General features: G+C 51.4%; 1 protein-coding gene across 3 annotated transcripts in view; it reads left to right on the top strand.

Annotated features, from left to right (window-relative positions):
- The window catches only part of LOC105181910 (uncharacterized), an 83298-nt gene that overhangs the window by 52469 nt on the left and 4267 nt on the right, over window positions 1-26562 (top strand). Inside the window, exons 2-15 of one of the 3 annotated variants that reach the window (XM_025297384.1) lie at window positions 3607-3657; window positions 13763-15931; window positions 17502-17779; window positions 18245-18592; window positions 18686-19009; window positions 19098-19433; window positions 19565-19877; window positions 20084-20703; window positions 21174-21548; window positions 21633-24347; window positions 24793-25079; window positions 25166-25727; window positions 25834-26118; window positions 26236-26479. In XM_025297384.1, the coding sequence (XP_025153169.1) occupies window positions 3607-3657; window positions 13763-15931; window positions 17502-17779; window positions 18245-18592; window positions 18686-19009; window positions 19098-19433; window positions 19565-19877; window positions 20084-20703; window positions 21174-21548; window positions 21633-24347; window positions 24793-25079; window positions 25166-25727; window positions 25834-26118; window positions 26236-26479 (8907 nt within the window). Of the gene's footprint in view, window positions 1-3606; window positions 3658-13762; window positions 15932-17026; window positions 17049-17501; window positions 17780-18244; window positions 18593-18685; window positions 19010-19097; window positions 19434-19564; window positions 19878-20083; window positions 20704-21173; window positions 21549-21632; window positions 24348-24792; window positions 25080-25165; window positions 25728-25833; window positions 26119-26235; window positions 26480-26562 lie in introns of those variants that run through there. The other 2 variants (XM_025297385.1, XM_025297386.1) reach the window with 2 other exon arrangements.

The following is a 26562-nucleotide window of genomic DNA, read 5'->3' as shown; positions in this document are numbered from 1 at the left end:
GAGAGCTACAGGAACTCTGGCCAATTTCAGCGCGACTCAGCCTCGTCTAAGGGAATGCCATACTTTTAGATTCATCGCGCAAGATTCAGATTCAGGACGAAAGAGGCACCATTTTCTCCGTCGAATGCTTTTCCCCGAGGTTCGCGTAACAAAATCGGCGTTTTTAAATTCGCGATATCCTTTTCATCGCGGCGGTACACTGACAATCCTATCGATCATCGCGGCTTCTCCTTGACGCAACAGCACATTTTTTCCCTTCTTCATCGGACAAGCCCGGCCGCGTCACTCGGGCCGAACAATCGTCAATCGTCGTGGCCACGACGGAAAAAAGGCCCTATGGAGCGCTGGCTTAGCGGGTGCGAGCAGTAGCCGCCGCTGTGGCATGAATGGACGAATTGTTCTTGCGAAACCCGGCATATAATCCCCGGAGGATTTCTCCTTTCGCGTATCGCGCAAGAAAATGGGCTCAAGGTAGCCCTTGCGCCTGTGCAACCGCGATTATGCAGCCGCGTACTACGTGGAAGTCGATCATCAGGTGCGGCCGCCCGCGCGTGCACCTTCCTCATCGTCGAGCGCGTCGCTCGACTGAAGATTCTTCTCATTAAGTTAAAACATGCGTGAACATGTTAAGTTAAAACAAAAGTTCCGTTTGCTTTTTTCCCATACGGATTGTAAGTTGCACGATAATCTTGGGAAGAGAAGAAATTCTTCTTTTGGTGATTTTTTCCTTTCCTTTTTTTTTTTTTTAGAAAATCTAGGACAAGTGTGAGGATTGTTATCAATCCTTACACTTGTCCTAAATTGTCAAAAATACATGTATTCTTCTTCTTGAAGGCAACTGTCATTTGGCAGAAGGAAATCTTGGAAAGAGAGGAAATTCTTCTTTTTTCCGGTGACTTTTTTCTTCCTTTCTTTTTTAGAAAATCTAGAATAAGCGTAAGGATTGTTATCAGAATATATATTCTTCTTCTCGAAGGCAACTGTCATCTGGTAGAAGGAAGGTAAACTCTTCTCGCGCGTTTCTCGCCGCTTCAAGTCACGTCGTCTCGCACGTTTCCACGAGCATGTTGAATTGCAAATAAACGCGTTAACTTCAACTATAAGTATCAAGTTGCGAGTAACGTAATGAGAATCATAAATGTACGTGTTAACTTGTAACTTCATACGTCTCAAAATGACAAGTTTACGAGTAAGCGTGTCAACTTGCGCATTAATGCGTCTGAAACGCGAGTATTAAATCGTACAAGCGAACACACTGACCTCTAATTGAATCTCTTCTCAAACGCGTGTTTCACGTCGGTAGGAAAGAGAACTTCCGCCCAAAATAACACAGTGCCAGGAGGTTGATCGCCTTCGCCTTCGGCCTTTCGGCCAGAAGCTGCAGCCGCAGGCTCGCGATATCGCGGGCGCGTAGAACGGGGAAACTACGCGGGGAATTGTGCGTGAATTATGCAATTCGAAAGCGGCGCGAAATGCCTCGCCGGCGTGTCACCCCCCGCCGGCATCTGGCGCGATTTCTGCGTGTTTGCTCAACGCTCGTCCGCTCGACGCTTTAGTCCCTCGGCGGGCCGCTCGATGCGAATCGATTTTGCTCCGTTTGACAGAAGCCAGCCGCGCTTTCGAGGCGTTTTGCGTTGCACGCTCGGTACTCGGACTGGCGTAATCGCGCGCGTGGCTGAAATACATCGCGAGCGAAGTACGATTTCGTGCGAGATCGACGGATCCTCAGACGATCGTTATCGATCGTTGGCCAACGTGGACGCGACCGGTTCGACGTTCTAGGGGCCGCGGAACGGCCCGCTTGGCCGCAGGCCAGACGTCAGAAAGAAGGGCGACGCGACCAGCTGACCCAATGTGTCCAGACGAGGGTGACCTCGAAGTCGGCACGGCTGCTGTGGCACTCGTCGGTCCCGATACCGTCCGCGATACCGAGAAGCGCCGGTACAACCGTCGGGCAACCGGATGTCACCTGCTCCGGTCAGGCCGCGGGTTCACGTCGTCGCTCGAGAGCGTCGAGAGCAGCGGGACATTAACGGCGGCGAGGTGGAAGTCGAGTCGATCGATCTGTGTAATCGCCGCGTTGTCAGCAGCAAAGTGACATTTCACGCGTTGTAAGTCGCCATAACAGCTTTAACCCTCAATACAAAGTTATTGGTACCTTTCTAATCATATGAATTCCTCTCGTTAACACGGAGCTATCATTGTGCCAAGTGGAGCGCTCTGACGAGATCGTTCTCTGTACTTTGAATAATTAATTAATAATAAATCAATATTACATACAGAGAGAGAGAGAGAGAGAGAGAGAGAGGGGGGGACGAAGGTCGTCCTCGATCGAAATTGATCAACGAGCCGCGCGCCAATTGAATTTCAACGGGCGGCTCTTTCTCCGCGCCGATTAACGCCGTCATTACGCGTTAATGAAAACGCACGCGAAATTGTCCGTCGCGGGACATCATCGCGCTCGCGCAATCGTCCTCACGTGCGAGCGCGAGTGTACACACGAGCGCTCTCTCACGTGCGCACGGCACGAGGAGGAGGATAAACGCGCGACGCGCGCGGATGTTCCCCGGGAGGCGAGAGGAGTCGGTCAGATAACTGTACGTCGCGCGGTCTCCGGAGACAACGTCTTCGGCGTCGTCTAGCATCCTTTGCTCACCTATTCCCGCGCGCAGACAGCCAGCTCCCATTCCTAGACGCGCGTGCCATTTTTTCGCCCGCTTTTTCCACTCGCCTTGGTGAATCGCGAGCGAACGTGCAATTAAGCTTGTCGTCGCGCTCGCTCCGCGCGTCGATCATGATCGACTGGCGTCGAGCGAGAAAGCATTAAGGATGTTAGGCAAATATCGACACACACACACACACATATACTGATCGATGTGGCTTTGAAGCCGCGAGATAATCTGACGTTCGAAGTTGAAGTTCGAGGTTGCAAGTTTTTTCAAAATTCTCTACTCGAAGATTTGTCCTCGGAGAATTGCGAAAGCTCCGTCATATCTCGGCGAGCATAATAAAAATTTATGCAATTATTTTCGTACTGATCTTTGAATATTGGTTTTCGTCCTGATTTTCGATTTTCAAACCACGTAAGGCGGAACGGTCATGCGATACCATCCACGTTGAATTTCATCCAATAGCATATGGCAGATTTAGTCATTTTATGCGAATTTGTAAACGAGATAATTTGTAAAAACATTTAATTTGTAAGAACATTCAAACACAACAGTATTCAGTAATTAAATAAATAAATAAAAAAACATTCATGTTTCTACTCGAAAATTTCATTATTCGAATACAATCCCGCAAAGCTTCAGAAAGCCTCGAAACTCCGGAGAAGCAAATTGTGCTTCAACAGCCCTGATAAATCCGCGAACGTGGAGAATCAACCGTGCGTTGCGAGCAAGAGCGTATGACGCATCGCAATTATTTCACGAAGAGCTGCGACGATGACCAAATGAAGCTCTTTCTATCATAAACATCATTCCCTTTCACCACCCACCGTTTCCTCTGTCGAGCGCGTTGAGGCGACCTTGCGCGCGCGCGACTTCGCACACACACATGCAAATGGATGCCCGCCGTAGATTTGAAACTCTGCTTTTCCTTTTTCAGATGGAGCGAACGAAAGTATCAGGGCTTCTAGGATAGAGAGGGATCTGCAGGGTAAGTCGTCTTCTTGTGAATGTCCCTGTAGCGTGTCTAACAAATTGTATACTACAGTCGCGACACATTAGCGACATCTGAATCACACCGACACGCGTACATGGGGACTGCACTCAAACTCGTGAGTTTCGTTTCTCCTTCTTCTTCTTCTTCTTCTTTTTTTTTTCTTTTTTTTCTCCTTTCATCTGGACGAGATTTTGACTGTCGCGATTGTGGTGAGACGGCTCCTCCACGGCTTCACGGATGCTTGACGGACGCTTCCCGCCGCGGGACTTTGAGTGCAGTCCTGCGACATACCGAACAATCTTTCCGCTTTATCCTTTGTCTCTTCACTGGACTCTCTGTGATTCATCTCTTCTCACGATGTGTCTCTCTCCATTTCGCGTCTCGAACATCCACGCGCGTGTTGACGCGCAGTGCGGCCGTGTAAATAATCTTCTCGGGCGGGAGTTACTTTCCTATCGCTGTGAGTCGACTGCAACGTGTACATGTCATCTCGTCTCCGTGGTGCCTGGCTTCGAGATTTTCCGTACGACTTGATTGCGAAGTGTTCCTCCCCAGGACATGAAAATTCGCCGCGCCGCGCGGAGGGAGCTCGCTCTCTCTCTCTCTCTCTCTCTCTCTCTCTCTCTCTCTCTCTCTCTCTCTCTCTCTCTCTCTCTCTCTCTCTCTCTCTCTCTCTCTCTCTCTCTCTCTCTCTCTCTCTCTCTCTACGCTCGAATCTCTCTATACGTTCAATCGTCAAAGTGGATATATTTGACAGATATTTCTTTTATTTTCGAAAATGTTTTAAGAAACGATCATTTTTCTTTTTTCTTTTTTTGTTAAGACGCAATCGCTCGGCAATCTAAGAATTTTCAAGACCTTGGGACTGTACATAAGCGACTAATCGCTAAAACTCTCTTTTTCTCTCTGTCTCTGTCTGTCTCTGTCTTTTTTTCTGTCTCTCTTTCTTTCTCTCTGTGTCTCTCTCTCTCTCTCTCTCTCTCTCTCTCTCTCTCTCTCTCTCTCTCTCTTACTCTCTTTCCTCACGCACGCAAGCTAATTTCTCCGTCACGTTCTCATTCTGTCTTTCTTTCTCTCTCTTAATCTGCTCAGTGACGGTTTTTTTCTTCAAAAAGGCAAAAAAGCGTATACGAGCGGAAATAACCAAGTATGGTAATGACGACTAATTAAGCAAGCTACCGCAAATAAGCATTACAGCGGATGTCCTAGGCTACGAAAGAAGAAGGCTCGTCTATTAAGATCGTCTATCTCTTTTTTTCTGTTTCTGTTACTGCTCCCGTCTGCTCCCCGCCTTCAACTCTTCTCAACAACTGGATGCCGTCTGCCTCCAACGTCCGTCCGCCACTCCGTCTCTCCGACGACCTACATATAATAAAACAAAAACAAAAATTACGATATACGACGCGCGATTCGTCGACCGACGCGAACGTACGTCGACGCACGTGCGACTCTATTTTTCACGAACGTGAAACGACACTTGGACGGATGACAAAAACGCGCGAACACGCCGTGGCTGAACCGACTGAAATCGCATTTATTCCACCCCCTCCTCCTCCTCCCTCACCCCTCCCCACTTCTTCGTATGCGCATTCGCTCGCTTCTGAATACGATCAATCGCGTTTTTCCGACGATCTTGCGTCTCGTTTCGTCTCGTTTACACCCCCATCGTTCTCACCCTCCCCCCCCCCTAATCACGACGATTCCAATACGAAAATCGTCCCGACGCGAAAATCACCGCGCCTACCTCGCCGGTTTACGCTGACCTTACGTTACTCCCCCGTCGCATTTGTCCATTTCGAACGCACAACCCTTCAGGAGTGACCACAGTCCTCCTGGTCTCGGCGCGCCCCGGCAAGTCCGCACCTCCGGTGGGACTCTTGACGAAAACTGCGCGAACGTTCGTGCAGGATGGCGCGAGCACCGAGTTCGCCACTCAGGTCCTCGGCACGACCCTCGACAACGGTCGCCTCTACGCGAGGATCTTGTCCACGTCCAGCAGGGTGTTCTACGATAAGGAGCCTGCGCCGGAGCCATCGAGTCCTTACGTCGTTTATCCGTCGAGGGCGCCGGAGGACGACTGGCAGCTCCGGGTGGCGCTTGATAACGCACCGATCAGGGCGATCGAGCAGATCGGCGTCGACAGCGATGCAGAGTCGAGCGACTCCGTGAAGCGTCAAGAGGCCGGCCACGTCGCCAAGCTTGACGAGTTGTCTCGTGAGAACGACATATTCAGCAAGAGGGAGCTCAACGTGCCCGACAGGTTCAAGCCGGCCAAAGTCCGGCCGACCGACAATTTACCAACTTACACAGTGCGACATGAATACGTGGCAAGCAGCTTCGATTCCGCGGACGACCTGCAGCCGAAGAGCTTCCGGCCGCGTCTGCCGAAGATCTTCAAGGCCCAGCCAAAGACCTCGCCGCAGCGGAAGCCGGACGTGAAGCCGCTCGCCACGGTGACGTACCACGGCTTCGCGGACTTCACCACCACGGTCGGCGACACCGTCATCATCTTCTCGCCGAGCACATCTTCGGCACCCATGGGACTGCCCGCCACTACCATCAAAGGTGACGCTACGTTGCAGCCGAACGACGGCCCGGCGGTCATGAAGATCCGACCTACCATGGTGTTGGACTACGGCAAGACCGAACAGCCGTACGAGGCCGATGCGAAGCACACCTCGGACGACCAACTGTTGAGCGCCATCAACCGCGGCAACATCCAGCCCAGCCTGACCGAAGAGCTCGAAGCCGAATCGCCGACGGTATCCACGGAACCGCTGCCTGCGAAGACCGGATCGCTGAAGCCGACTGGGCTCTTGAAGGTCGTGGACTCTACCACCGCGGAGGACGGCACCACGACGCACTACAAGAGCCTCATTTACGGCACTTACGTAGGCAAGCACTACGCGGAGATCACCGACACATCCTCGAACGTGTACTTCTTTCCGGACGAATCCACCGCGACGTACGGAGCAGACGATACCACATTGGAGTACGGCACCATCGGGACGGATGAGTTTGAGCAAGGGACCACCGTCGAGATGGCCGCCACCACACCAGGCACGATCACCACTAGCGAAGAAGACATGAACGAGTTGACCACTCCGTTGAGGGGTACGACGGACAGCGTGCTGACGACTCTCAAGGACATCTTGGAGAGTGCGAGGAGAGTTTTGGGCACGACCGAGTCGATTTTGCCCAGCTTAGACGATGAGATCCCCAACGACATCGTACCGGGAGATCCGCAGGGTCGCAGCATCAACGGCGGCGATTCGCAGAACGATTTACAGGCCGACGAACGCAAGGTGCACGGCTTCGAGCCGAGCAACGCGCAGGAGAAGACCAGCTTGGCCACCAGGCTGTTGCCGTCCACTGTCTACAAGACGTTTACGTACTTTACGACTTTCTTCATCCCGGATGACCATGATCGCACCACGACTTCGATACGTTCCCGTGAAGTGGTCTCTTCCGAGATTACATATCTGACAGAACTGATCAGATCGAGCCCCACTGATTCGATTCATCCTACCACCTCGATACCGCCGTATACAACGCAGCAGACACCGAGCTTACTCGATGACGTCGAGGAGGAGCAGACCACGAAGCAAGACGAGGAAATAGAGCTTATCTTCAAAACCCTGTACACGACGTACACGTACCTGACGACCTTCTTCCAAGAGAACACCTCTAGCGTGTCCAGTCGCCAGGTGATCGAGACCAACGTGATCACGCAGACCGTCGGGCCGAACGGCGTCTCCGCCGTGGTGGCTGGTCTCTTCGAGAAGGATGAGTCTGTTGAGATATCACCGACGACGATATCGCAAAACATTTTGCCGTCCGTGACGAACGCTCAAATCCTCAATGAGCAGAACCAAGGCACCGAACCTGTTAATCAGGTTCTCGATGAAACGACGGAGGGAAGCCTGACCACTCCGCAGCAGCAGGATACCACTGTGCAGGAGAACACATCGACGGAGCCCATCACAACTGTGGACGACTTCGAGACCTCGGACGGGTGGACCACCGAACTGGAACCCAGTCCCACTCCAGCCATGGCAACTGAGGCAGTAATGGAACAATTGAGGACGTTCTTTACGACGTACACGTATTTTACAACGATCTTCGTGGACGACGAGACAGAGGTCGAAACAAGGACTGAGGTCTTTGCCAACGTCGTCACAGAGACTATTACGCCTACTGCCGTTTTGCCGGCTCCGCAGGAAACGGTTCAAGCAACTACCCCGAAATCCGAAGCCGCCGAGAATAAACCAGTGCCTCCGGAGATCTTGGCTTACCTGGAGGCTCTTCAACGTCAGAAGTCGCAAGAAGAGGCGCTGCTCTTAGCGAAGAAGGTTCAGCAACAGGCTAATACCAATCAGGCGACTCACTCTGACGAAACTACGACTCTCGTCGACAGCAACATTGATACGACAACGGAGATACCCACTACTTTGGAGGACCGAATCACTACCGAACATCTGTTCGGCGACATTCAAGTGGGCGCACAGGTAACTCCTAATCCGACAGCCGATGTAGAAGTCCTCGGCTCCATGATCACGGACGTCGTGTCCTCCTCCAGTTCCGGTGGCGGCACCGTTCTAGACGTGATGGACAAGAGGAACGCTGTTCCTGAAGATCAGGAACTGTCAGAGTCCAACAATCACGAGGTTGAGCCGGCGCCGACGTTGTTGCTGCAGACTAGCTACACGACCTTCACGTATTTCACGACCATGTACAAGGGCGACCAGACTAACGTCGCCAGTCGCTTGGAAACGGTCACGAACGTGGTCACGGAGACTCTGAGACCGTCGCCCATTGTACCCGAACCAACCAGCACTCTACCGGTTACGTACTTCACAACCTTCACTTATTGGACAACGTTCTATAAAGGCGGCGACACCGTGACTACCAGCCGCGAGGAAACCGTCAGCAATGTCGTCACCCCTGGAGTCTCACCTACTCCCACGGTAGAACTCGGCGTGGTGATGACTTATAGACCGATTGTGAACCCGCCGCCGGAGGAGGACTCCCCGAAAAACGAGAAAGAGCCCAAAGTCACCGCGGATAACGAGGTTACACCTTCGGGTAACGACACACCAGAGAAGTCCAGCATCGACGACACGAGCGTCCTGTCAAAAGGAATCACGAGCAGCCCGGACGATCCGAGCGCAGTGAACGCCTCGTCGATCTCGCCCGAGCCCACGACCTTCTACACCACGTTCACTTACTTCACCACGTCCTACGTCGGCAACGAAACGATCTTGAACAGCAGATTGGAGACGGTGAGCAGCGTATCGATTCCGGACGTCACGACGCAGCAGGCGACTGGCCGTGCAATCGGCGGGCCCGTGTACCCATCGTTCCAGACCTTGAGCACTGACGAGAAAACGAGTCTGACACCCACGAAGGTGAGCGAACCGCCAAAGACAGGCCTGATCTCCACGATACATTCGAGCGCGGTGCACGACGGCACCACGACGCATTATACGACGGACGTGTACGGCACCTACATCGACGGGCTGTACGCGCAGGTGGTAGAGAGCTCGACGAGGATAGAGACACCACCGTTATCACCGTCTTCGTCGATAGCCACGCCTGTCTTGCCTACGGGGATTTTGTCCTTAAATAAGGGAAGCGTAATAGACGCTGACGAAGTGACCACGGTGTACTTTACTACCAAGCAGATCGGCACGCTCTTCGACGGCCTCTACGCCAAGGTGATCGAGAGCACGTCGAGCACCAGGATAAACGAAGAGAGGAAGGCGAGCATCCCGCTGACTCAGGGCCACCGAACCGGCCTGGTACGTCTCATCCGGGGCCAGATCGAGAATAACGGGACGACCACGTTCTATCAATCCAAAGTGATCGGCACCAGCATCGAGGGACGGTACGCTCAGATCATTGAGAGCACCTCCAGCTTTTCGGCGCCGAGTTCCACCGTGAGCATCGCACCGACCTCCACTTTACCGCCGAGTCAGGCGACAAGCATTCCTGAAATCTCTCCATCTCCTGCGGTTATTCAGTCTTCGTTGTCTGAAGACCCCACAACAGAATTGCCTGATCAGGATGAGGACTCCGATCAGAACGAGGAAGACGACGAGGAGGACGGCGAAGACGACGACAACCAGAGTTCGAAGAAGAAATCACGCTTGACGTTCTCGACGAGGAAGAGAAGCTTCACTCCAGTGATCAGGCCGTTCGCTTCCAGAAACAGGCCAACTTTCAATCCCAAGCGCAAAGGTGCCCAAGCCGCGACGACCATAACTAGAACGGACATAACACCTACGATCACCGCTACTTTGGCCGGTAAAGGCAACAGGTTCGCATCGTCACGAGGTCGCGTCACCTCGCCCATTGGACCATACTCGTCGACGCTGTCTGCGTCGAGCTCCAGGAGGTTCGCTGGCAGGCGAGGGACTGCCACCACTTCGAGCTCCTACAGCTCAACGTTCCCGGCGGGTAGTACCCGAGGCAGAGGACAGCAGAGAATAACGCCATCGTCCGTGTTCCAAGGCAACAGACGTGGTCCAACCTCGATCAGAGGGTCCTCTGCTAGGGTCGCGGGTCGCGCTTCAAGTTCCGCGTTTCCCGGCGCTTCCTCACGATACCGAGCGGGCATCCGGCCGTCGTCGACGTTACTGAGAGGACAACCCACCGTTAGACACGACGACCAGGAGAACGACGCAAATGAGTTCACCACAACTACACTGTTCACCGATGAGACACCGTTCACAGAGTACTTTGACGGTGAGACCGTTACCACGCCCTTGCAGACCACCACGGAATCGTCTAGAAGATCCACGAACCCACTTTTGCGCTTCCGCAGACCCCTCAACCTGAACGGTCGATCGGGAACCACTCCGAGACCACCAGCGACCACGACTCCGAGGCGATCGGGCAACCTGAACAGACCGAGTGCGCCGACGGTCCCCAGAGTGACCAACGGCCGAACGAACACCAGAGCGACTCCTCCGGTGTCCACGAGAAGTCGACCAAGCAATACGGGTCTCTTCCCGCCACGCGGACTGCTCGGTAGGAAGCCGGAATTGCCAACCGAAGAGCCAATTGACCCGAACGAGGAACTCGAAGGCGAGGACGAGGAGGGTTTCGAAGACGAGCCCGTCGAGGAGATCTCAGATAACGACTATGAAGGATCGGAGCACGAGGACACAAGGTCCGGTTCGAACGTGAACCGCCGTTCAGGGAAATCCGTCGCACCTGCCGTGCGAATCAGACCTTTCGGGACAAGAACGAGGAGAGTCCGCCGTCAGGCTAGTCAGCTGAGGTCTTTGAGCAGTCGTTTCCGCAGACCTACTCAGCCCTCCTCCGCGAAAGCAGAAGATAGATCTGACACGTCAGATGTCGCGACGAATAAAGAGGACAGCGCCAAGTCTGCGTCAAAGCCTATCGCTCGGTACAACAATCGAGCGCGCAGTTTGACGACGTCGCGACCGCACCAGAAAACCCCCAACAATCCGGACCAGTCATCAGCGGAGACGACAGAGCTGAGCCAACAGAGCAAGCCCAGGACCAGGTCAAAGCAACCCAACGGAAACAGGAATGGATCCTCCGGATCGGTGAGGATCAAGCCGTCACCGACGTCAGGTAACGGCAGGCAATTCACGCTGAGAGAGAAGGACTCTTCGTTGAACAGGTCGGGCTACAAGAGACCAAGCTCGACCACTAGAACGAACGGTCGGTCGAACGGCAAATCGAACGACAACGGGCGAGTGAGACCACCGAGATTGCGCAGCGGATCGTCCAAATCGCCGACTGAATCCCCGGCGAACTCGCGACGAGTGCCAACGTCCCGTACGACTTCGAGATCGGCGAACAGCAGAAACGGCAACGGCAGAAGAGTCCCTACGAGAAGTAGAGGCGCTCACGAGGACATCCGCGAAGCGCCTACCGTGTACCCGGATTTCGACGGCACCATAACCGTGACGCATTACGTGCCGACGGAAGTGACGATCCCTGTGGTGAACAACGGTGTGACGGAGCAGCGGAACATCATCACCGCACAGCCCAGCACCGAGGTGCTGGGACCCACTCAGTACAGCACGGTGATAGCCGGGGACGGCAGACCACTCGTAGTGATTGTCACCGAAGTCACAGGCACGAATGTTCAAGGACAAGCCGAGGTCACGCGATTCCTGCTCCATGAAACACCTACAACCCGTATCTCGCATACCCTCACGAGTTTCGGCGGCCGTCGTGTTTCCCAATCGGTCATCGTGCCTACCACGGTGTACTCTGTGGAGAATATCGTGTCCACAGTGCAGCCCACCCTGTCTGGCAATGCTCCTCTCGCCAATATTCTGCTGTCGCAGTTGCTCCTGGGTCAGTTAGGTCAGCCAAACCCTCTGCTACAGCCTCAGGCTACACCTAGTACACAATATAACACACGCACTACCTCCTACGTCACGACCATCACCAAGCACCAGAGCACCGTCATTCCCCTCACCTTCCGCGGTAAGGAGATCCTTACAACTCTGGTTGACTCGTCGACCAACGTCATCACCGCGACGGAATTCATAACGGATACCGTGGTGGTGACGCCGACCGCCGCGATACCGGCGGCTAACTTGAATTCCCTGTTGCTGCTGCTGCAACAACCGCAGCCACAGCCGCAGAACTCGAATCCGCTATTGGATCCGTTATTCGCGGCCGCTCCGTTCACGCAGAGCAACACCTTGCCGGGGGAGGTCGAGAGGAGGCATCAGCCTGCCGACTCTGACTATAGACGCGACGGTTATGAGTACTCCGAAGAGGACGAAGAGGTGGTGGAATACAAGAAGCCATCGAGGTTGCGTGGCGGACGCGGCAAGTCGAACGACAGGAGGGACGACTCTAAGGCATCTGCCGCATCCAAGGCGGAGTCCAGCGTGGTGACGTTGTACGTTTCCGGCCGCAGGCCCGGAGAGTTCAGCACCGTCTTGAGCACCGTTAGAGTCGGCGATTCTCCGTCCCGGAGACGAAGAGACACTCTGGACGGCGCCGTCGAGGTCCGACCGTCCATACCGCCGTCGTTGCACGCCGGGCCGGCGGCCGTTGCCATCCTGGCGGGAAGTGAAGACCCCATTGACGCGCACGCACCAACACAGAGTCTCGAGAGCGTGGTGGGTGACGTCGGACGGCATATTTCCACGTCCATTTATACCTAACCTCTGTTACCTCTCGCCTCAGCCCTGTCATCCCCGACTACTACCTTTCCCTTTCCCTTCCTTGTCTTCATCACGAGTCCATAACCTCACTTTGAGACCCGCTAAAAACCCGCCCGACAGACCTTTCCCACATCTCCCCCGACTCGGAGAGCGTCGGTCCAGTTTCTTGGGGCGCGTCCTAGTGGGTCGAGCGAGCAACGTCGATGAAAATCGAAGTTGCCGCGTGTGTAACATATAGACAATCTCGAGACTGCCGTAGGTCCCTTTTCTTGGGAGGATTGTGCAAGGAAAGGGTCGTACGAGGCTCGTAGCTTCGGCAAGAAAAAGAAAAAAGAAAAAGAAAGAGCCATCGCAACGACGTTGGCCACCAACGCGTTTCGTTCGGTACGGGCTCGCTCTCTCCCAACCCTCTCTCTTTCTCTCTTTCTCTGTTTTTCTCTCTCTCTCTCTCTCTCTCTTTCTTTCTCTCGCTCTGGATTGTTTCTTCTATTTCCTACTAGAAGCTTCCCTTTCTCGAGCATCGTCCTATATTTCCTCCAACTAACATTCAGCCTCTCTCGATCCGTCGTCGCCGCCGCCGCCGCCGCCGTCGCCGTCGCCGCACGCGCGCCCACACGATAAATTCTGACATGGTACTCTCTTCCGGATATCTCGCCGGATCAGCGCGACAGCAACAAACGAAACATATTGCGTGCACAAACACCTGCGGAAAGAACTCCCAAATCCGATCGAGCAAAAACAACCAAACGAGACGGCAACGTCACACAACCCCGACTGATCTAACGCACCACCATAAGAGCGACCCCCTCCCCCCCGAGAATGGTTTTATCGTGTTGCACTGTGCTTAATCATATAGACTTCGGTATAGATCGCGGGGTGAGTTTAAGCGCCAGGTGGATGCTACGTCCAGACTAGTGGAAACGTCGCCATTGCAGGTGATTTCTACGACGAGGTGCAATACGGAAGCACAAGCGCCGAAAGCGAAAGAGACGCGTGGCCCGCGAACGAGGGCGACGTAAATGTCGACAGGCTCGATGCGGAGGACGACGAGGTGCCGCGAAAACGCGTCAGAATCCGAGTACCAGTAGTGCGTAGCAGAAGTGCCAGACAGCACAAACTCACGGTGGTGAGGCGCAGGCCCTTGGCGTCTCGCAGCGGAGGTGCAGCTGAGTATGCGTCAACCGCGCATGCACCACGAAGAATCGTAGTGACGCGAGTCAGGACTCTCGGCAAGTCGACCTACCCGACCGACGGGCCAGACTCGGCAGGCTTCTTCCAGCCGCCGGCCGCTGGCAAGCACAAAGTGACCATCACCAGACGTAGAAAGCTGCAACCTACGGCGATATTGCCGAGCATATCATCGAAAAACAGAGTCAGAGTCACCCGGAAGAAGCTGGTCGCCGTGCGGCCGATAGAGGCGACGCCCACCTTCGCCATCATCACTACCGGATTCTTCACCGCGTCATCTTCCGCCGAATATGACGAGGAGGAGTACGAAGACGTGAGCGAGGAGGAGGAGAATGAAGATCATAGAGTCGTTCAAGGGAAAGATTACTCTACCTCGACACCTGGTCTCGAAGAAACACCCAATCTCATCGACAACAAACCGAACGACCAGGCGAGTCTACAGCCGTTGGAGACCAGCTCTATCCTCTCTGAAGGAAGTATGTCAGACGAGCCGGTGATCATCACCGATAACTTCTTCTTCCCCCCGTCCGACAACGAGGAAGATGATGAATACGAGGACGATTACACCGACACGACCACCACGACTGAGAGCGCCGACGAAATCACACTTTCGGAGAAAGACCAGCAACAGCTCACGACTGAGGCGTCTTCTCCCAAGGTGGAAGATAATATCGTGTCCAATAAGAGCGACATTGAAACGCAAATTGATAACGATGTCGTCGTAACGACTACACCAATCGGTCCAATTGTATTGGACAAACCAGAGGAAGGACAAACGGTGACAACCAGCAAAGAATCCGACGATACTTTGACGAACACCGTAGCCTCGATTGATAGCCTTATGGAAGAAAAGACTACTACAGAGGTACTACTACCCACCGATGCCGACATGTCGGACAAAGACGTGCTGACCACTACGCTTATTCCCACTGAAGAAAATGGTTACAACGACAAGGCTACGGCAGAAGAGCACACAACTGTCGCCAATATCGAAGAGCCGACAACCTTGACAAACGACGACCTCGTGACATTAAGCTCGCCCGATGAATCTTCGCAGTCGACGGACCTCCCTGACGAGGAGAATACCACGATACCTGACACGACAGAGTCGCACATCTTCTCTTTGACCGAAAAGACGACAGTCCACGTAGAGGACGAAAGTCAGGGCTCAACCGAGGCCCCTGCGAGCCCATTGGAGCACAAGGTGCCTGCGGTCGTGAGCAGCGAAAGCCCTGATGAGATACCGACGGTGCGACCCATACAACCAGACGTGAAACTAGACTCTAGCTCGACCCAGATCCCCGAAACAGTCCCCTTGTCCATGGCTACGATCGCGCCGAGCTTCGACAGCGTGATACCGCTCGACACCACGACGACATCACTGACGCGTGAGCCCGATATGACCAACTATCGATACGATTCGGACGTGCCAAGCGTGATACCTCTCGGCGCGGACTTGAATCGCGATGCGAAACCGCCCGGCACTCCCGTGATTGAGACCATCCCCGCGACCAAGGTCACCAGCAAGATCGCGTCGCCCACGCCGGAGGAGATCGAGGCCGGACTGGCGGACGATCTTTACTTGTCGCTGTCTCGCCTCGATTTCCCCGAGATCTTGCCGTCCAAGCCAGCCACGGTCGACCTGCAAACCGAGTTCATGACCCCGGACCTCGCGCTCGAGCCCAGCACGAGCGTTTATTACACTGAGACGGTAGTGACGTCGACGCGATTAAGGACGTACACGTACGTGGTGACGCAACTTAACGGACTGGAGACTAAAGTGACATCGTCGACGACCGTACGACCGAGAGTGACGACACTTACGCTGACGGTGCCGGTCACGGTGACTGTCACTCCTACCGTGGAGTCGTCAGCCAGCTTCGTATCGTCTGTGTATAATCCAGTACCCGTTGCCGGTGAGTAGCTCTTTTGCCCACCTCTTTCTCTTTCTCGCGACGATCGCACCGTGCACGGAAGGCGCTCGGACGAAGGACAGAGATCCCTCAAACTACCCCAAATGTGGGCGCACACCCCTCTAATTGGGTGTGCACAGTGGTCTCGTCTTGAATACCTCGTTATCTTTCATTCGTTTTCAATTAACGGCACGATAATCATTTTGATGTTACAAAACAAGTTGGTACGAAAAGTTACGATAAAAGAATTATTATTATCTGTAATCAGAAAATGTGATAACGTCGAAGCGAACATTTTGTTACGGCCAACCCGAATGTATTCAAGATGGTCAAGCAACGAATCATCATAAACGTTCGTCTAAGTGTTTTCGTTAGAAAACTGATATTGAACGACACTCTGATGAAAAAGACAAGAGCGAAACGGTGTTGGACGGTGGTGAACGAAGGAACACCGTATCGCCAACGTCGACCGTGCACGCGGTAATCGTCGCGTGTAACATAATCCTTAGACTAATATACTATTTTGTTTCGCTACAACGACCTCCCCTGACTCTCGAGTAGCGCGAATTCGGTTCGACACGTACGAGACGGACTATCGGACCACTGTGTAAATGCTCTCTCAATTACTATGTTAATTGGCTTTTGGTTTCTAAATTGTTCTCTGTACATTACGACTCTGTATGAAATGTACATATTGTATATGACCAGATGTGACCAGCTGTACATACTTAAATTTGCGTTTCCCTCTACTCTAGGGTATATACATATGAATAGATATTAATCTCTCTGGCTATACGTTAATTTCATTTATATATAAATATAAATGTATTTTATATATTATATATATATATATATATATATTATTATATATATTATATATTTTATATATATATATATTATATATATTTTATATATATATGTATATATATTTCTTTTTATATTTATATTTATGTATACATATGTACGTAACTTTTAATTTCCTTTCTGTAAAAATTTATCGCATATGTAATTGTATAATTACCCTCCTTCTTCAATTCGAATGTACGATCTTTCTCTTCGGTTCTATATATATTATTGTAGACATCTGATCGTTGTGGTCGGTCGACAACATCGATGATAGGTAAGTTTCTGCGTTTACGACCTCGATTGAGTCGCATACATGCACGTACTGCTGTTCCGGAGGTTGCGTGACCTTCAACCCGCCGCGCAAGTCGCGCTTGAGAACATCATTATTTCACTTGTTTAATTAACACGCGTTTATTATAAAATAATATTAAATTATTTCATACGTGTCTAAATTTTGCAAATTTATATTGAATTCTTCGTTACTGTCACTTGAAACATATCGTATACTATTCTTCTTCATTTACATTCTTTTTTACTTACGTGCGTCAATCTTTCCACACACACATTTTAATTTGCTACAAATTGATGAGTCTATCATATATACCAAAGTAACAGATCCTAAAAGGATTAGAAGGATCCCTTTGCAAAATTTGAGCTTGAACGACTTATCATTGCGACATTGCGCGCGACAATCTGTGAAACGTTATTCATGGAACCGTAACGACAGGAGAGTACGAGACGAAGGATGAAGAGGAGGGACGCAGGTTCAACTTGGCGACCCGCGTAATGTCGAACGGCGTGGAAGTCATCGTCGCCGAGCCGACTCCGGCTCTACGATGGGAGAACTCGAATCCTCAACCTACCCTCACCCTGTCAGACGCGGTGGTCATGCTCCTTCCGCAGGATAAGCCGAACGAGTTTGTCACGAAGACTTGCACAACAACTTTCACGTATCTCAGCACGATCACCAAGGATGGAACGACTACCGTCTCCACGGAGCAGCAGGTGTTTACGCAAACGCACGTCTACACGTACACTTTCCCAAGTGAAACATCCAGCGACGTGATATCTCTTATGCTCAAATTACACCGCTCGAATTTATCAATAACAATAATTTTTTTAATGACGATTTTATGATAACAATTTGTATTTGAGAGCCTCTCGTAATCACATCATACAGCTGTCATTTTATAAAGTTAGTCTCATCGTTCTTTATCCTTTAATTTCCATTCTTCTCTCATTAGCGAGCTAATCATCCTTTTGGTATTAAAACGAAAATAAAACGAAAACCACGAAGTTAATAGTAACGATTATTATTATTATTACTATTATTATTGTTATTATTATTGTTATTATTATTATTATTATTATTGGAAAATAAACGTGCAAATTTTTATCGTGATCGCGGAACCGATCGCGGGAGTGTATTTTAAAGAATTGTTATGATACTTTCTTACTCGTTTCTTCCAGGTGGTGGCAAACACGGCGACGGAAGAGCGACATAGGAAACCCGGTTCTGAGACGGCAGCCGTGACCCTGGAGGCGTCGCCGACTCTGCGCACCGAGGTGTTCAAAACCACCTACACGTATTTGACTTTGAACACCGACCACCCGGACGCGAACGACGCGTTAGAAAGTAGCACGAAAGTCATAACGAACACGGTTACCGCACCGCAGCATTACCTAGACATGATTCTCGAGCCGTCAGAAGCGCCGCGACCGGAAACCAATACGTACCTCAGCACCAGAGTATTAGAGAAGACGTTTATGGAAGAAGGTCGCACAAAAGTGGAAACGGTCAGCGACACGATTACTCAGGTTAGCCTGCTTCTCCGCGAACGAGTATTCATCAGTATCGTTTACCGGCGCGATATTACAATCGTTTGTCTTCCTTCACAATTATTTCCCCAGCTAATAGTAACGGAATCGGCACCACCGCCGCGGCCAACCAGCGTCACGACCACCTTGACTGCCCTAGACAACACCGACGGCAGCATGACGGATATCACGAAGACCTATTACATCACGTACACGTACTTCAACACATTTTTGGAGAAAGGCAGCACGGTGGTGCGCACGAACGTGGCCACGTCGACCGACGTGGTGCTGGAGAAAGTACCGGTGCGGAAAACCACCACAAAGACCGCACCGATTAATCCTACGCCGGAGCCTATACAAATCTTCGCTACGAAGACGTACCTCACCACCTTCACGTACTTCACGACGTTACTGCAGGTAACCTCGCTGACTCTCCGTTTGAAGATATCACGCGCTGCATGCGTATACACATTTGTTTGAAAATCTCTTCCTCTTCTTCCGTCAGGCTGGCCCAGACGGCGAAACGTCGACCACCGTGACGTCCCGCTCGCACATCGTCGAGAACGTTGTAACGGAGTCGATCGCCCCGAGCTTGCTGGACGCCGGTTACATGAACGCCCTGCTGACGACCGCGCACCACTCCGACCCGGTGAAGAACGTCGTCACCGGCTCGACGATCATCTTCTTTGACGAGGAGGACCAGATCGACCCGACCGCGACCACGAATGCGCCGGAAGCGACCTCTTTCCCGGAGATCACGAAGGACGAGAAGAGCACGACGACCCCGACGCCGACGGACACGTCGTCGGCGATCGCAAAACCGGTGAATGCGACCAAACAGGCATGTCTTTTTTCTCGCTCTTTGAATAAACGATCAAGAGAGTCGTTCACGCATTTCTCGTGTCCGAATATACAATCGCGCGTATTATCTCATGCGAACATTCGCATTTCACTCGTGACTCTTTCGTGCAGAATAATAATGGCAGCGCGTCATCGGGCGATGAGCCACAAAACAAACGGCCCACTTCTCAGGCCGGGGAAGATCTTCAAGTCGGCAATCTTCTCGGCCTCGGCTCTCTAGGAATCAACAGCCTGTCTGCCCTGGGACCGGTGATTACGGCGATGGCGGGATTACTGCAGGGGAAGACCGCCTCGGCCTCGCGGCGAAACGACACCGCGTCTCTCGCGGAGACCCAAGAGGTCACTACGCAGAGATCGCCGATTTACATACCGGTTGCGGAATTCGCCGACGGTGATATCGAAACTGCAGAAAGCCAAAATATAGGTGATAAAATATAGGTCTTACTTCCTTTCCCTCCTTCTCTCTCTCTCTCTCTCTCTCTCTCTCTCTCTCTCTCTCTCTCTCTCTGTTTCTTTCTTACGGAAACGTCGTTTATTATTTTATTCGTTTCTCTTTCATCGTTTCACGGCTTTCTACAATTTTTCATTCTTTTTCGTTTTCGACTTTCTAAAACCTCGTTGCTTCTTCAGCCGCTCATCTGGCGAACTTGAATCACAATTACATCGCCGAGACGCGTCACAAAGTGGCCAGTAGTCTCGCCGACGGCATACCGATATCCCCCGGCGAGGTGATCACCGCAAACAGCGACGTCATCATAGGGAAACCCGGCAAAATGGCACCGAGACCGCCGCAGACGTATCTGAAGGACGGCATGAAACCTCCTCCTTTACCCGTGCCTAATATCCCGGTGCATCCTGTACTGGAAGTTCTCAAGAGCGATCACGAGGACGTGCAAGCTCAGCCGACCGTGGAAGGTCCGCAGGTGCAGATCCTGCCGGCACACCAGGTCTACGAAGAACACCTGAAAGTGCCGGTCTCTATTCCTCTGGACGCGAATCACCCGACCGCTTCTAAGCAACCTCAAAAACTGCATCCCGTTCAACCGTCGCCTCCTAAGAGGATTGGATCGAATCAAGATATCTTGCAGAACGATCCCCTGCTGAAGCCACCCGATAGACCGAATGTGGAGCAATACGCGAATCCGAATTTGAGCCCGAAGGTTCCAGAATGGAATCCGGAAAAGTACAGGAGACCTTGGAGCGCCAAAGATCCCTTAACACCGCCTCTGTCATCTACGATATACGACGAAGTAAGTTCTGTACAGGGTGTTCGAGGACGTCTTCTTGGATGGACTTTTCCCGAATTGACTTGAAAATAAAATAATAAGTAACACACATATCCTCCCCTTCTAAATCTACACGCTGGAATTAAAAGAATATTTTCAAGTTCACCTATTAGGGAATTTTTGGAGGTCTTTCCGCAAGATTTAAAAAGATCTAAATCCATATAACTCGAAAATTTTAAGAAATTCCAGAAAAGCAGAAATAATAAAAAGTCTGATTCTTTCACTTTTTATTCACATCTGAAATCCAATTTTTACTTCAAGTTCACAATAACTGTAGTAAGTCTTAAACTGCCAAAAATTTTTTTGAAAAATAGGCAAGTACTCGCAAAAGTTCCCAAGAGGAGTCGAAAAGCTAGAAATGTTTTGTTTAACTCCGAAAGTAATAAAACTCTAAAGTGAATACGAACGTTACACGTATGGTGATTTCTTTGTAGATTCATCCGGATAAATCAATCGAGAAACCTCGTCCGACTATGCTACCGTCCGAAGAACAGAAACGACCGCCATGGGCGCAGAAAGATCCTCTGTTGCCGGATACTTCCATCGTCATTCAAAGCTCAGAGTCGAAAGATATTCCAACCCGACCGATAGTTCACCAGGTCCCACACGTCATCAACAGGTCTACAGGACAGCCTCTGTTAGTTAATATCCAACCCAGCCAAGTTGCCAACGTCGTAATTCCTCAGGGAGGCACGCAAGCGCTGATCTTCGGAGACACCAATGAACCTCACATAAGCGGGCAATATTTCGACGACCCTTCACCCTATCCAGAACCTGAAGTTGGGCCAGGCTTCGTAGGTATCCAAAAGGTACGTGCAATAGCAATCCCAACATCTGACTCTTCAAGTATAAAAGTAACACGAAATATATTTCGTACTGTTCCATGCGTTTAGGTTCAAGACTTGCCTCAATACTCAAACGAGAAAGATCCAGCCGACTACATGGTCCCTCCCTCACCACCTCCGTCGTCACCCATTAGTTTCAAGCCCGCTTCATCGAAACCAGGCTTATCCGGTCGTCCACATACCATTCCCTTATCACCCGTACGGGTTGATTACGGGAGACCGCAGGAAACTCCAGAGACTCCTCTACTACGACCCGACAAGAGACCGTCGGAAGTGCATCTGATCAAACGTCCCGACGGATCCGGGAGTTCCAGCCAAGGTCACGTTCACACCGAAATCCTCGTACATCACAAACCGGAGACGATCAACATCCGACCGCAGCCCGCTCCACACCCGTCTATTCACTCTCACGTGCACTCGGTCCATCAGCCGCCAGTACGCGGCCATTTCCCGAAGGGCCAAGGCCCGGTGGAACAAGGGAACCCTCCGAGACGTACGGAGGTCTCCTCATCGGGTGAAGTCCCGCACCGATACATATTTCTCGGCAAGCCAGACTCTGGCAACGAGATAACACTAGGCGCTAATTGGAAATCCGACAAGAAGCCGCTAAGATTCGCGCCGAACAGCCGACCGAGACCGCGACCTATACTGAGACCAACGTCTGACCGTCCCTTGGACAGGCATGTCTTCGTGGAACGGCCCACCGGATATCCTCCGGCACGGAAACCAACATATTCTGGACCTCCGAGACTTCCGGCCAAGACACAGAATACCTTCGTCTTGCCACATCGCCCGCCGATGAGTCCTCAGTCTCACCAGGAGTCTACTCCTGATAGGATACCACCCAAGCTGTTTACCCTTCAAGTCGATCATCAGGAGCGACCGCCGCATATCTATCCGGAAAACGTAGGTGTGGGTAACTTTATGACGCCGCCTGCCCCCACTGAACAAAACAGCCGTGTTCCTCCGATTAGTGCGATGGAATATCACAATCCTTCGTATTCGAACCCAGCGTCGGAGGATAGTAAGTACCTTCAGGTACCAGCGATACCGCAGCAGATGCCGGAAGATCAGCCCGAAAAGTGGCAAACGCAAGTGCAAACGGAACAGACGTTGCCGGACTCCGCCATCGACGCCTCAGAATACGTGAATTACCAAAATCAGTACAATGATCAGGGTAACAAGAGCCAAGAGGTCAGCGGTCAAAGTAAGAAGGATATGCTGAATTCAGCCTACGCTCACAACATCAATCAGACCCTGAATCGGCAAACTCCTTATGGACCGGTGGTTTCCATTAATACGGTAGTGGGCAAACCGCTGGAAGTGGGACAAGAACAAAGCATGACTTTCGGATACAAGACGGACGGCAAACCGATATTGCCAGGATCACACGGTGCTGATCCTTATAGTACGAGGCCTTACGAATTGCCCGTAGTACAGGGTAAACCCTTCGGCGTTTACAACGGCTACGTGGACCCAACCACTCCGTATGGTTATAAACAGAAGGAAGGTAGACCCGATTACGAGATAGTTCATGGTATACCCGCCTCTCATGGCGAGGTTCTCGCTTCTATGCCGACGTTGATCCAGAAGACACAAGGCAGCCAACTTACGACAGTCAGTACGCTCGAGCACGACGATACCATCGATCTAAAACCGCCAGCGATTATACCTCAATTCGGCGCTGAAATGGACAGACCAGGAAGACCATATATCAGACCGGCCCGTCCCGATTCGAGGCCTGTTCTGTATGTCAAACCGGAAATACTGACGAAACCGCCGATCAAACTGGAAATCAGGCCTGATTACGTGATGAAACGTCCAGGAGACGTGAAGCTGAACGCCGCGGAGACCTTCATCAATCAGACACTGGATCACGGGTTGAAACTGAGTCACGATCTTCAGAAGTGGAATGTGGGTGCGATACTTCCGGATGTTACAAAGTCCCCACAGAAAACACCAACTGGACACGATTCCCACGTTGCTCAAACGAGCGTGAGGCCAATCGAATATAAAAACAGCAGCGTGTCTCGCCCTACTACAATCGGGAATAATCGACCAGTCGTTGTCGTACGTCCAGATCACGGAACGTACACAAGAGTGCACCCAGAATATCCTCATATTCTGACGAAGCCGAAGCCCCAGGTGCCAGGACCAGTGATTATCTCGAGCGGCACGGCGGGAATGGAGACGCATAGTCGGCCGAGCATCAAGTTCTCCATGCCGGTGGAGGCAATGGGTGAGGAAGTGGATAGCAAGACGCAGACTGAGAGGCCACCCAGCATGTTGGTCACGAAGAACAATTTGTCGCACAACAAGAAGAACGACGAGATTCTGGACGCGGCGTACCAAACGAACTTTGCCTCCTCGGACAGCCAGAGCAAGAAGGATGAGGTTAAGACGAGGCCAATTAATATTAAGGACATGAATATTCCCTCCAGGAACATGATACCGCCGCCTTTAAACGCCGGATCGAACCAGTCCAACAAGAACGAGCAAGAGGGCCTCAAGCCTCCACCACCACCGTCGAGCGATGTGGTCGGATTGTCGCCACCACCGGTAGACATCACTACCACTCATGTGCCGATAGAAGATCGCTTCGCTCTAGTGACAACCGACGAGTCCGGACTGAAGCCGCCGAAATATGTGCCTTTGAAAGAATCAATCACCACCGTTGCACCACCTCCACCTAGCACCAGCATGGTGCCACCTAGTCCAAGACCGTCTCTTACGAAACCATTCCTCGTGGAACTGCTGTCACAGGTGAGACTTGAAGACTTCTAGACTTTCCAAAAAATCGAGACAAATAATTTGAATATAAAATATTAATTTTATATATTAGGTTTCTCTTTATTGGGGGAATACTTTTGTTCCTCAAATGTTCACTTGTTTCAAGTCTCACCAAGATGTACGAATTAATAATATTCTTTTACATTCTTTTTATCTGTTTATTCGTTCATCCGTTCGTAGCTAAACTCATATATTTTACACAAATTCAACATCTCGAATCTACTTACTTACTTTTTCTTTGTTGTCACTTATCGTTACTATTATTGTATTTCGTTATTCAATTTCTTTTTATTTCTATTTTCGCGCTTTATGTATTTACTGCGTAATTAAAGGGTTACCTGTTGATAAACAATGACGATGATGATGATAAACGTAAGAGGAATTTCGAGACAATTCGATGAGATTCGTTGCATTTTAGGACATGGTGCCACCACCACCGGTATTGACAACGACCAGGCCGCTGGAGATCGCTACCGTGAGACCAGCTGTCGCGGTGTCTGGCTCCATACAAATAGCCACCGCGGTCGCGACGTCTCATATTCCAGTGGTGCAGGATATCGAGTCCAAGATCCCGATTATTCACGGCACCGTTGATCTGCCAGTCGTGGTCGACGTGCCCGAGATCCTCAGACCAACGGAGACACGAATGACCGAACACGTCAGCATCTACACTGTGCGGCCTTTCGATACAAAACCAGTGACTAGGTGCGCAAATTGACACTTCCTCTTAATCTCCATTATTCTATATCCTAAACGAGCCGTGCTTGACGATTCGACTACTATGTATTCAGGATTCCAATTCAGACAACGTCGACGCTGTCGACGAACATGGTGATACCAACGAAACTGCGATTACCTCAAGCAGACCATATCCAGCCGAGCAGATCGTCGACGATCCATCGTGATGTCGATCCCACGAGGACGCATATGATGGATATCCCACCGAATCCTGTCGAACGGCCGGAGCACCCGATATTCTTGGAATCCAGCCACGAGAGTATCTTACCGTCTACTGTCAGAATGAAACCCACTGAGTCATTAACAACCATCGCGGAAACGGATCAGAAGAAGCAAGCGTATCCAACCGTGTCGAAAACGGACATGATCAAAACGCAGAAACCGCAAACGACTCAACACAGCAGTACAACGAGCCAACAACGCCCTATAATCGTCACCAGGGTCGATAGCTCGATCACTAAAGTAACCAGCACGTTGGTGCCGATGAAGGACAGCAAGACGAGTCCCAAAGCTACCGATTCGACTACTCAATCTACGATGAACGCTGTGGAGACTGCAACTAGTGTTGTCGTCAAAGACGGGCCTAACGTTACCGTGCGAACAAAGCCGAAGGAGGTATTCCTGTTGTTTCTTTTTTCTCGATTTTATCAATCATGTGTTCCCAAGCGTTGATCAGTTCTCCCTTGCACTTTTTATCTATCAATCAATATTCGCAAACTAGGTGACGCGGTTCGTAACGTCGACAGTGACAAGGACGAAGACATCGGTATTGGGTTCGCCGCCGACGACAAGGACGCTTCTGCTCACACATACAATCACCACCACAACGGTAGAGACGGTGACAGAAACACTATTGCGCCCGACAAGCGTCGTCTCCACGGTTACTTCGACGATCTTGCAACCGATCGTCACCAGGGTACCGTCGTCATACGACAACACAGTGGACAATGATTCGATATTCGTCGTGATGAGCGACCAAAAGCCACCAGCGCCTGACGCGGAAGAGGTACACACACATACAAAAACAATATACTTGGATATACAATATCGTAGTGAAAAAACAACCACGATAATTACAACGAATTGAATTGATATAAACGAGCACGTCCACTTTGGATTTCAGGTGGAAGCTGAATACGGCGAGGAGGTCTCGCGCGATGAGCAGGATCCAACGGGCAACGAAGTGCACAGGGTGCTCGCGGGTGGGGTGTTGGGAGCTCCGGTGGTGCCTCTGACACCCATTGCGAATCAATGCACTCCGGAATGCAAATCGTCCAAGTCCGAGATATGTGCCGAAGTGGGCGCTGAGATGAGATGCGTGTGTCGGCCAGGATTCGCGAGGATGTTCCCGGATCGCCCTTGCAAGCGTGAGTTTTCGAACGCGGGACTGCGTCTGAAGCAGCATCGACTGTTGGACAATTGTAATGTTCTGAGCGTTAACATGAAACGA

Source organism: Harpegnathos saltator, unplaced genomic scaffold (assembly GCF_003227715.2).
Source record: "Harpegnathos saltator strain DR-91 unplaced genomic scaffold, Hsal_v8.6 scaffold175, whole genome shotgun sequence".
Taxonomy (NCBI): Eukaryota; Metazoa; Arthropoda; class Insecta; order Hymenoptera; family Formicidae; genus Harpegnathos; species Harpegnathos saltator.
Note: the sequence above shows the minus strand (reverse complement) of the source record. Positions and strands in the feature narration are given on the sequence as shown.